The sequence below is a fragment of the Tachypleus tridentatus genome, chromosome 10, assembly GCF_004210375.1.
Source record: "Tachypleus tridentatus isolate NWPU-2018 chromosome 10, ASM421037v1, whole genome shotgun sequence".
In the NCBI taxonomy this organism is placed as follows: Eukaryota; Metazoa; Arthropoda; class Merostomata; order Xiphosura; family Limulidae; genus Tachypleus; species Tachypleus tridentatus.
The window spans coordinates 129,464,637-129,477,273 of NC_134834.1; the positions used below are offsets into that span (position 1 = coordinate 129,464,637).

Here is a 12,637-nt window from a genome sequence, read left to right on the forward strand (position 1 = left end):
ATAGTGTTCTACTCGAGCATGGGTTAAGTGTGAAAGCTTGGGTTTGGACAATGTTTTTAAGTTTTACTTTACACATGTGAACTCACTATCCAACATGTTGAACTAAGCTAATATAGATGATATTTTGTTTTTATGAGTTACAGAAATAGTAGTGAGCCACACTTTTAGAATTACTGCAACATCACATCTGTTTTACTTTTAATAGTTGGTTACTAGCAGAGTCCCGCAAGCTATTTGCAGTGAAATTAGTATATTTGTTGCAACAGTACTTTTTAAATGCAGAAGTTATAGACTAGCGCAATATAATACCAACTGCAGATACTGGAATCAAAGTCCACTTGTTTTAGGTCCAATATTAATTAAGCCTTTATTAAGTACGGCCTATATTCAATAGAAATAAATTAACACTGTCTCTTGTGTACGCTTTACGTTTTTTTTATTGAGTTTGGTTAGGACAAAACTTACCGTACTTAATGCTATCAATAAATAAATAGTGTTGTTCTACAACCTAATATTAGACCTGTTTTCAAAAACTTTGATAAGCTTTTAATATTTTCTTATACAAAATGTCTACTAAAGTACATTTACATCAGCTTAAAATACGCTGAAATGTTGAATAAAATCAAGTTTGTTTTTTAACGACTAAAACAATGATGTGTTGATGTGAAATATTTGATGACGGAACAGTGTGTATGAATTTATATTGATTTTTTAAAAAAGTATCATATCTTAATGGTTGACCCGTTCTTTAGTACTCAAAATAAATACACTCTGGTGAATGTATGCGTTTATGATGGATAATTATTTTTCAGTTAAAAATCGCCATCACCTCCTCCTCAGTAGCTCGGAGGTAAGTCTTAAGGCTTATAACGCTAAAAATCAGTTATCGATACCCGGGATGGTTAAAGCACAGATAGGCAGTTGTTTAGTTTTATACTTTATTACAAACGACCAAAGAAACAACTAAAGTAAATTCAATAGTTAAATTTCGTTCGTTTTGAATGTTATTTCAAGCTATATGATTTCATAACAATGTAAGATTAAGGAACTAAAGGTCATATTATTTGCTTCTCTTTATCAGAGTTGAGCAAATTGACAGTTATGTTCCAGGTTAACAATTATAATTATTTTTAGAAGATGGTTTTAAGAAAGTATTTCTTTTTATTGCTGTGCACTTAAAATACACTTGAAAAATATTTGTAAGATGGAGCCTTGACATCACTAAGATTTGGAAGATGGGTCTGTAGAATGAAGATAGTGAGACATTTGTTGAATTTACTTTCAAACATCAGTCATATTCCTCTCCTTTTTTTGTTTTAGTGGTCAGATGTTTCCCGGTCTTTCGGCAGTTTCTAGAGGATCGTCCAGGCAGCATGACCAGATCAACAGTTTTTCAATATTGCTGCAGCCAATCCGCAGGTTCAATAATGTTCACACCTTTTCTTGCACTTTTTTTTAGCGGAACTTGGCTCTGTTGTTTTTACTTGTAACAGCATTTCCATATTGCTTCTCACTGCTGTGTCATACGCTCTAACTTGTGCCCGTCCGTTTAGTATTGTACTAGTTCACTTCAGTTGAATGTCTTATGAGATTATTGGTCTTAACTGTTCTTAGGTGAGTCAAAATAATTAGCATACCAGTTTCCAAGTTTGTTTGTTTTTTTGGTTTTATATTATAACTGGACTTGCTCCGCTGAATGCACTCTGCTATAGTCATCTATAAGTTTCGTAATCTTGCTACAGATGCTTGTGTGCTAACTTAATTGAGCACTCCATCCTAGCACTTTGAATTTTCAGTTATTTTACTAATATGTGTCTGTCTGGCTTTTATACGAAATTATATTTCCAGTGATGAATAACATAGTTTAGAGGTAATAGATTAACCCACTTTAGAGCCAATATTGAACTTAATTCCCGGTAAATATGTTTTAAAGGCTGTTCGACCTAAGCTTATGAGTTAGGATATGCCTTTTTTTGTTGTTGTTCAGAAATAAAGCACGTGCAAGTCGAATTTTACCAAAATGAAGTTTATGATGCAGAGATATATAATGATATATGATCAACTGACATCTTGAAAGTATATTTTAGAAAATTATGTATATATTTTTATGTCTTCATGCTGTTTAAGCAGCATTTTAAAATTATATATAATTCTTCAATCAAACAACAGTCACCGATATTTTAAAAACGTATTAAAGTTTCTGTTTGGATACGTTACATTACTTTATAATGTATTATTATTTATATTATTACTTTATACTTTATTATTACTTTATACTTTTACAGAATGGAAATATATAATTTGTTTTAGCCTAACATTCTCCCTCTGTAATCCTCTGTAAACGTTTTTGATAACGTGTTTATAGAAGTAAATAACTTAGATATGTAATCACACTTCTCTTTTCACTTTAAACGAATCATTTACTGTGTTTTGTTGCTAAAATCTGGGTTTTGATTCCGTGTAGTGGACATAAGGAAAAACTTCTATAGCTTTGCGATAAAACAACTTATTTTCTGTTTATTCGATACTTAATAAAACCCTTATGTGCTTAAACTTCTTTATCTGACTTTGAACAAAATTCAGGTATTTTTTCAAATGTATACTTCAAGAATTCCCGTCACACTAGCTTTACTAGCTTAATTGTTTCGCAGTCTTCTGACTTCGACGACTTCGACTTTCATATTCGTATGCTTGGCTTAGTTATATATTACATATACAATTCTTTCTGTGAAAATTTTATTTCTGTAGACCGTAATTAAAAAGGACACTACAACAACAAACACGGTCATTTTAGGCCTAGCATGTTTTCATAGTTAGACAAATCGACTTGCAATCTGCAGGTCGCATGTTCGAATCCTGTCACCGAACGTGCCTTTTAAGCAATGAGGGCATTATACTGTGACCGCCAATCTCAGTATTCGTTGATAAAGAGAACCCAAGAGCTAGCAATGGAAATTGTTGACTGGCTTCCATCCCTTCAGTCTGTCTCTTCAAAATTAGTGACGCCTAGCGCGGATAGACGTCGAGTAGTTTTGTCTGAAATTCGTCAAATAATGTCATCAATTTGATCAGTGCTATCTTTATTTTCAGCATTTATCTGGGTTTTATTTACATTAAGTATAATATTTAATACGTAAAACAAAGAACAATGATCGATGCCTAAAAAGTTATGAAATTACAATTTCTGAAAAATGTGCGAAGTTTTCTAAATATGTTAAACAGACCAAAATATACAACACTCATACTCAAATGATACTATCATACGATATGCTGAAGAAGTGTAATTTAAAAGTTATATTGATATATCTTGTTTTTAATATCTGGAGACTAGGCCTTTAATATATTATACTATCAAAATATTTAAGAAAAATGCGTATATCAGTTTTTAACGACTGTTTGTATCGATATATCTTTGTTATGTTGTAATTAGAAATGTAAAACAAATGTACGAACTGAAAGGCAATATGAGAACCTATATATTCATATCTGTTATTCATATTCATGATAATAAAACTACGTGCTATTGAAAAGGTTAGTCTGTCTCATGGTGGGGCAGGATAAGTTTACGGACATACCATACTAAATTCTTGGATTCGCTTTCCCGCGATGGACAGGTAGAAGATAGCCCATTGTATAGCTTTTTCACTATATCAAGAAGATCTCTAGTTTGAAAGGTTGATAAAATACATATAAAAACAAGAAAATAGAACCTGTTTTTAACAGGCCCACCTGTTGAATTCGTCAGTTTTATATCCTTTTTTAAATATCCATCGGTGATTTTAGTGTTTAGTTTATTAATGAACGTAGGACATCAAGTTACGACTTCCTTCATACTTCGAATTGCTGTTTACAATTGCATCCTCAGTGGCACAGCGGTATGTCTGCGGACTTGGAAGGCAGGAAATCGGGTTTCGATACCAGTGGTGGGCAGAGCACAGATAGTCTATTGAGAGCTTTGTGTTTAACTTTAACCAAACAAATAAACTGTCTACAATTATGTATGAGTGTGAATGTGTCACTTTGATCATGCTGTAATACAGTAGCAGAGATTAGTGTGAGCGCGTGTGTACGTGTGCCACGTTTGTTATATGGAGTACAAAATGCACAGTTTATTTCAGTAGAAATAAATATATACTTCTAATAATATGTAGCTGATGATAGCCTATTTATTTCCAACTATTGTTAGGTGTGCGTACGTTAGTATTTGCTGGATAACAACTCAAAAAGGTTTCAGAATACTCAAGCTTAAGTTAATTAGTATAATTTCAGTTTCAGCGTTGTGTTTTTGTTTGTTGTTGTTGCTTGAGACAAATTTATTTTGAAACAAGTTAGAGGATAGCAAATTTATGTGTTTAGAATCAGAGAAAGAAAAGGACGAAAACGAATTAATTGAATTTTAAGTTCAATATATAGGATTTTACGTGAACAATGGTAGCTAACAAATTGTTTAATATCTTAGGAAAGAGCATGGTAAAATACAAATAGCCACTCGTAGAGCGAGGGAAAGATAGGGGCAGACAGTGCCTAATATTTTACATTTTTGAGAGAATTATAATAACGCAAACTTGTCATAATCAGATTCTGTACTTTACTTTGGAAAATATTTATTTGTAGTGCCACTTTGAAAAAAAATAAACATTTCTTAAGAAGTTAGGAAAATGTTAGTATTTAAATTTATTTTTCTCAATAACGTTTGTTCCTTTAATAACATTTAATTTTTGTCTGTCGGCAGAAATTTCTCTGTTACCTGTAATACCTATTTTAACTCTATTTGTAATTCACGTTTCAAAATAATTGAAGTAGGAATGTTTGAAGCTTTGCAGTTTGATGTTGCCAATATTATATACGTTTTGGGCTATAGTGAACTTACGCAAGAAAGATATTGACACTGTTGTGTTACATGTGCACTGATACCATTTGTAATATAGAAATAAATCAATTGTCATGCAAATACAGCTTTTTACTACTACTAATAAATATTTGGTTGTTATTTTTTCCGTCCTTTATTGAGGAATTCATTCAGTTTACCCTGTATATATCTGACAACTATACTTAACACTATAAGGATTGAATGCGCTGGTATAGGGAAGACAAGTAACATATCGAAACAAATTACAGAATTAAAAGGATAGAATACATCTTAATGTATCTGCTGAAATAAGACCCAGACATTGATGAGAATATAATATCTGTTGTACTTCTTGTATAATCATAAGCCTTACGTGTGAAGGGAAGTTTAATTCTTGAAATCAGAACATGAATGTGGAATCCCACGATGTTTCTATCTATAACACTACCATTCACCGCATGCAGCTAATTTTGCGATAGTTTTTATTTCTAATTCAAGAGAACAGAAACAAAATGGAAATGTTTGCAATACGGCAGAGAAACGTATTTGATTATTAAAGACTGACCTGAAGCTAAATGTGCAGTCGTCATAAATACGACTGGAAATGACCACGTTGCGTTGTTTCGGCTGCCACATTTACCACTCAAACCAAGGTACAGTTACATTTTGACTATCCAAACCTTTTATACCGTAGTTTTATTAGTCTTTTTGTGCAGTTCAAATATAAAATCATGGAAATACTTTGTACCACCTTTATTTTAATAAGTGTAAATATCAAATAATTCCATCCAAAGGATAACAAGTCACCAGAGTCAGTAGATGTAATAAAAAAAAAGAAAAAAAAATTAATAGAAGATAGACGAATAGGAAAAAGCTGTGCTAGGTAAGTGGAGGTGCTGGGATGGAGCGAAAAGAAAAAGAAAATTATTCCTGTTGTATTTCATGAATAACAATATGAGATTCTTCCATTTGTTTATTTATGTGTTTGTATGCCTTTTTTATTTTGATTTACAAATGCATATTAGTACATGGTCATCTTTATATAACCTTCATTCGAGGTGGTGAATGCAGTTTAAGAGACGTTTATCGTTTATTTGGTGGTAAAATGGTTAGAATCGTGATCACATAACGTGAATGTTCAACCGATGTTTCATAAAAGGTATGAGGTGCTTAGGGTAGTGTATCAGCAACAATAATATTTCGAGTCCCGAAACTTCGTAGAACATATGGGATTTGAAGGTTCCGCCGAATGTGAACAAGCATTTACGGAACTGTAATACTATCATAAAGGCCTTTAGTAGGACTAGGTGAAATGTTAAATTGTTTTTTATTTCGCGCAAAGCTACAGGAGAGCAATCTGTGCTATTTGTTCCTACTTTAACAGTATAAGACTAGAGGGAAGGCAACTCTTGAGCTACTCTTTTACCAACAAATAGTAGGATAGACAGTAACATTATAACGTCCCTACGGCTGAAAGGGCGAGGATGTTTAGTGCGACGGGGATTGGAATGTTAAATTGAAAGTGTGGCGTTCCAAAACATATAAACGAAGATAAAATGAGACGAACAGAAGTCCGGGCAGTATGGGCAGAAGAGAGGCAATGACGTATGAAAATCTTACCTCTGTAAAGAAGTAAAGGAGAGTTTTAACTGCAGCAGGCAGCGGAAAAACAACGAAGAAACTTAAGTCGAGAGACAATTTTCTTATTCATATTTACTAGATGCGCCTTATAGGTAAAATGCTTATCAAGAGTGAGTACAGTATACTTCATGGTGTCAGATATTTGGAGCGGAACATTGTTTACTCGAATATTAAATTCAGATAGGTACCGACACTAATGAATCTCGTGTCGCTAAGGATCAAACAGAGTAGCTCCGGTTATACGAGAATGAATGGTAAGACACTAGTGATGGCTTCACATAAAACATTTATTGACAACAGCTTGTAGGATCCTATTGTGTGTAACCGTAGTCTTGTGCGTGACCAGCAAAATAATATCATCAACGTATTGATAGAGAGAAATGGCAGAAAAAGGAAGTGTCATGTCAGAAACATAAAACTCGTAGAGCAGAGGTGATAAAACTTAACCTTGGGGAAGTCCAGCACCCAAGATAAATGAACTGAAGTGAGTGCCTTTTGTAAAGACTGTAGTAGAATGATTCAAATGAAAAGAATGAACGAAATGTATATGCATTATTTGAAGTTGCAGATGTTTGAGTTTATAGATTAATTCTCGATGCCAAATAGAATTTGGAAAGGGAAACTGGTTTGAGCGCGAGGAAGAAAGTTATACTAAGTGTTAGGAACATAGACTCTGCGAACGAAAATTATTTCAAGAGTTTTGTTAAGAACAGAAGCACGACTGATGTAACGACAAGATTTAATGTTCAGTGGAAATGTAGATAGTTTCGAGAAGATACTTGGTTTTTCCAAGAACGTGGGTAAAAACCAGTACGAAAAAGAGAATTGTAGAAAGTAACTAAAAGTAATAGAAAATGTACTGGTATGTGTCAGGGATGAGAATATATTAATGTTTCTGGACCGGGAGCCATGTTGTGCCTACCTTTAAGAGTTACATGAATATAGAGAATATTCTACTTAAGTATGTTATAGACTGTGGATGTGATCCGGAATGAGGGATCAGTTTGAAGAAATATATCTAATCCAATATTCTGGTAGTCATTTCGGTTTAAAGTCTTCTTTTTGAAGACTAGCGGGATACTCTGAAATAGTTTTATTTCTCTTCGCCTCATTCGAGGATAACATGAGGGCATGGACGTGTTCATGAAATTATAGTTTGACTTGTGAGGGTTCAAATTGCGTATCTGATATTATTGATTTGATTGTTTTAACAATATTAAGAAATGGCCGATCTCGGACAAACGGTTCTTCAGGGCAGCAGGGATCTACAAATTCTATGCCAAAAATTTGGTGTCAAAGGAAACAGGAATACTCCGATAAAATCCATTTTCACTGTTATCTAGAAGGAAGAAAACATTTCATTCCAGTCAAAGACTGAAGAGCTGCCAGAGGCATATACCCTCTCCACTGGTATCTATTAATGGTAAAACACGTACAATTGTTTTAATAGTTTACATGTATGGTATTTTGAGTTCTGTTTTACTTACCACAATGAACCTATATTTATATAGGATTTGAATAATATTTAACATTGATGCTACCAAATTATTATTCTGAATACTGTAGATAAGTATGAAGTTCAATCTGTCTTAGGATTCACCACTTTTGACTAAGTTATACGTTATTATAGCGTCACAAGTGACGATGATTATTTCACAATATGATTTGTTTCTCTTAGGCACACAACAGCACCAACTTATGCAGGATGTTTTTGCCTTCATCTGCATACTTATGTACAAAGTATTCATCATAAATTCAAACACAAACCTCCAAATGAGCGTGTTTTTGATCCATAAATAATTTCTGCGTTTCACTGTCATAGCTAAATATGTACATACGTGGCTATAATTATTCGCAGTCTGTTTTACGATGGAATTTTAAATATAAACAACCACTTATAGTCTTGTATGGCCTGGCATGGCCTAGCGCGTAAGGGGTGCGACTCGTAATCCGAGGGTCGCGGGTTCGCGCCCGCGTCGCGCTAAACATGCTCGCCCTCCCAGCCGTGGGGGCGTTATAATGTGACGGTCAATCCTACTATTCGTTGGTAAAAGAGTAGCCCAAGAGTTGGCGGTGGGTGGTGACGACTAACTGCCTTCCCTCTAGTCTTACACTACTAAATTAGTGACGGCTCAGTGCAGCGGGCTAACAACCTACTCACTTAAATACCTGTTGAAGAATCCGCAAGCGATTGCGGCCCTATGTTCCTTGATGGAATCTAATGGTGATAATTAACTAGAGTCTTGTACAAATAAAATAGTAATTGTAACTCAAAAACTATCTCTTGACATAAGCTTGCCATGTCTTCTTCAAATGCACGTGGTACTCTGCAGCAATTGTTGTGTTGTGAAAAAGTTTTAATTTACCGAATACACATTTCGCAAATTCGTGATGACGAGAAACCCACTTAAAGTAAGAATGTATCTCAAAACGGCTGATATGGGGATTAACACTTTATTTTAATAAAAGTGTTAATACCCATACCAGCCATCTTGAGGTACACAATTCACAAATGTCTTTGTTTCTTTCTGAAGTTAACACCTGAGCCACTTTAAAAATATATTATTATGTAGGAAACGCAATGAAATCTTAACAGTTGCACATACTTAGCTAAATTAAAGAGGGAAAATGTCGAAACTAGAATTAAGTTCTAAAAGATCATCCAACAGTAAATATTACCTAGAATATGTGTAGAAAAAAATGAAGCAATTTTGGCAATAGTTTCTATGCAGATAACACATTACTAATAGAATCATAAATGGGAATGAAATAAGATACAGTGTAGTTCAAAAATATATGTTTGACTGTGGGAATTGCTTTTATTACTTTTAAGGCACTCGACTCGTAATCTGAAGGTCGCGGATTCGAAGCCCCGTCAAACTAAATATGCTCACCTTTTTAGCCGTGAGGGCGTTATAATGTGACGGTCAATCCCACTATTCGGTGCTAAAGGAGTAGCCCAAGAGTTGGCGGTGGGTGGTGATGACTAGCTGCCTTCCCTCTAGTCTTACACTGCTAAATTAAGGACGGCTAGCGCAGATAGCCCACGACTAGCTTTGCGCGAAATTCAAAACAAACTAGTACTGTACTAATAAAAGAAAACAAAAACATTATAAAGCGTCGTGTATTGTAGCTCCATTACTTCTGAGGTCATCCTGTATTTCAACAAATTTCGTTTGCAGTATTTGTTGGCACATTCAGTTCTTCAGTATGCCGTGCAGCATCAACATCAGTATTAATTAATTCAATTTTTAATATGAATTGAATATTAATGTGTTATTAAATTTAGATAATGTGTGTTTGAAACACACAGTGACACTGTGTATATTTATCAACATACGTGAACGCTACATTTTAGAGTTGATTGATTGATTGATTTAGTGTTTTATGGCACAAAGCAGCGAGGCTATCTGCGCCAGATACATTTTAGAGATAAGAGGCTGCACTTACGCTAGAACATGACAAGATTTCGTTTCTCACTGGTTAAGAGGAATTTTGCTGCAAGAAGAGTGAATTCACAGATTTATAGGTTTAGCTGGTGGTTAAATAAGTGTTATGTGAATTATAGGGCCTAACTTACCTGCTTGTCTTAAAAAAACAGGCGCAGTTGATTAGAACGCTTTATATAATCCGAATGAGATGTTTCATTACATTTCCGAACTTAGAAGATTTTTTTGCTGTTGTTTGCTACAATATATACTGTACACTAGATACATAGTATATAATTAACTCATTTTTTAATCAAGAGGCAACAACAACAAATATCGATGTTTAGTGGTGGGTTATGAAATGTATTACTAGACCTTAATAAACAGTTAAATATTAGTATTTACAGAATTGAATAAAAACTATATTTATGTATATTACGTTTAAAATATCTTTTACAGCTGCTCTTGGTAAATCTCTGCGTTTGAGATTACCTGGTGTTCGTTGCGGGCAGGAATATGGGCAAGAAGTGGACATGACGCTTACCCCTGATAAAGATGCAACCAAGAAAACAGCACTTACGTCAGATCAGTCTTCATTATTCTCCCATCATGCAGTGGAGAGAACAAGAAGTTTGGAAATCGGAGATCGTTCCGTAACTTACCCAGGGTCGCGTGATGTGGATGACGTTTCAAGACAAATAATTGAACTGGTTACACCAGTTAAGTGTCATGATGTTACATATCAAGTACATGAAACTTTGAAGACATCTCCTTTTGTAGCAGGTAGGTGCTATTATAAATTAAGCAACTATGTTAAATGTGATAACTAATTTACAGAATACATGTACATTTTATTTCTTAATTACACAAAATACCTCCTCATACATTACAATTTTCATCCTGTTACTACCGTTCAACAGAGCCAACTAATGAAGACTACAATAAGATATCTTCATTTCTACTTAAATACAGAAGAAATTAGTACAAAAAATATCAAATTTAGAAATAAGCATGTTCTTTAGAGCCTTTATTATATTTGCATAACTTGTACTGTTGTTAGTAAGGTCCATTAAAAGAATATTATTTTTACTTTATTTATTGTTACTATATATTTACACAAATAATGGAATGAATTAGCAGTAGTGAGCTTATGCCTGATAACGGGTCTAATGGCCCGGCATGGCCAAGTGTGTTAAGGCGTGCGACTCGTAATCTGAGGATCGCGGGTTCACATCCCCATCTCGCCAAACATGCTTGCCATTTCAATCGTGGGGGCAGATAACACATTACTAATAGAATCATAAATGGGAATGAAATAAGATACAGTGTAGTTTAAAAATATATGTTTGACTGTATATGTTAAATTGCTTTTATTACTTTTAAGGCACTCGACTCGTAATCTGAGGGTTGCGGATTCGAAGCCCCGTCAAACTAAATATGCTCGCCTTTTTAGCCGTGAGGGCGTGACGATCAATCCCACTATTCATTGGTAAAAGGGTAGCCCAAGAGTTGGCGGTAGGTGGTGATGACTAGCTGCCTTCCCTCTAGTCTTATACTACTATATTAAGGACGGCTAGCACAGATAGCCCTCGAGTAGCTTTGCACGAAATTAAAAAAAAAAACAAGCTCCCTGTTGTCATTGGCCAAGCTAAATCTTTTCATTTCTAATTTCTTACATGTAAATTAAACAAACAAGTATATATATAAATGAAACAACAACAAGAAGCGCTTACAATTTTTATTTTGAGTTATGTTTTCTTTAATATGTTCAGTTATATTAAATGCTTGCTTTCGAGGCTGATATTACCAACTTTGTAAATTTAACAAAACAAAACATTAACAGCTAACAAACATACTGTTTGGTGCAAACGTGCTTTGGTGACAATATGAAAAACACCTGTATACTGGATAGGTGAAATGATGAAAAATACCATCGGCCACTATAATAATTGTGTTTTAATTTACTTTCATTTCGCACTTAATTTAGAAACTAGATGCAGATGGTGTGTCAGTTTGTTTTGAGACAGTTATAAAAAATTTCATTTTACTCTCAGTAGGACTATTTATGACCTTAACATTGAATTTAAAGCTGTACAGCCATTCCACGTGGGTGGTGTTTCAAAATATTTACAAATTAATAATTGGACGTAGATTTTTTTGTTTGAACCATTTCTCAATATATCGTTACCTCTTGTCATCATCTTTTGTCTGTATCGGTATTTTGGTTGTTGTGCGCGACCTGGGAGATTTACGTTCAAAATGCTATAGAGTTGTTCACGAAATCAGCTCTTGAACACTGATGTATATATGTCGGGTTGAAACACTGATTCTACTTCCCTCTTCGAGGCCATGCCATTAAATAGAATGCTTATAGCATTTTGTGCAACTTCACATCTATCTCCATTTTACAGTATACAATAAACAGTTTCGTAGTAAAGAGTCGATTTTTTTTTCTTCCTTGAAGAATTTATAAGTCACGCATTTCATATATAACACGCTTTTAAATACATAGGCCCACCATGGCCCGGTGGTTAAGGCGTTCGGCTCGTAATTTGAGGGTAGTGAGTTCGAATTCTCGCCACACCAAACTTGCTTGCAATTTCAGCCATGGGGGCGTTATAATGTGATGATCAATCTCACTATTCGTTGGTAAAAGAGTACTTAAAAAGTTGGCGGTGGGTGGTGTTGAGTGGTTTTCTTCCATCTAGTCTTACATTGC

At 34.3% G+C, this 12,637-nt stretch overlaps 1 protein-coding gene across 1 annotated transcript in view; it reads left to right on the forward strand.

Annotated features, from left to right (window-relative positions):
* Positions 1-12,637, forward strand: part of LOC143230298 (voltage-gated inwardly rectifying potassium channel KCNH6-like) — a 188,449-nt gene that overhangs the window by 54,035 nt on the left and 121,777 nt on the right. The window contains exon 4 of the mRNA XM_076463564.1: positions 10,378-10,701. Within this exon, the coding sequence (XP_076319679.1) occupies positions 10,378-10,701 (324 nt within the window). The remainder of the gene's footprint in view (positions 1-10,377; positions 10,702-12,637) is intronic.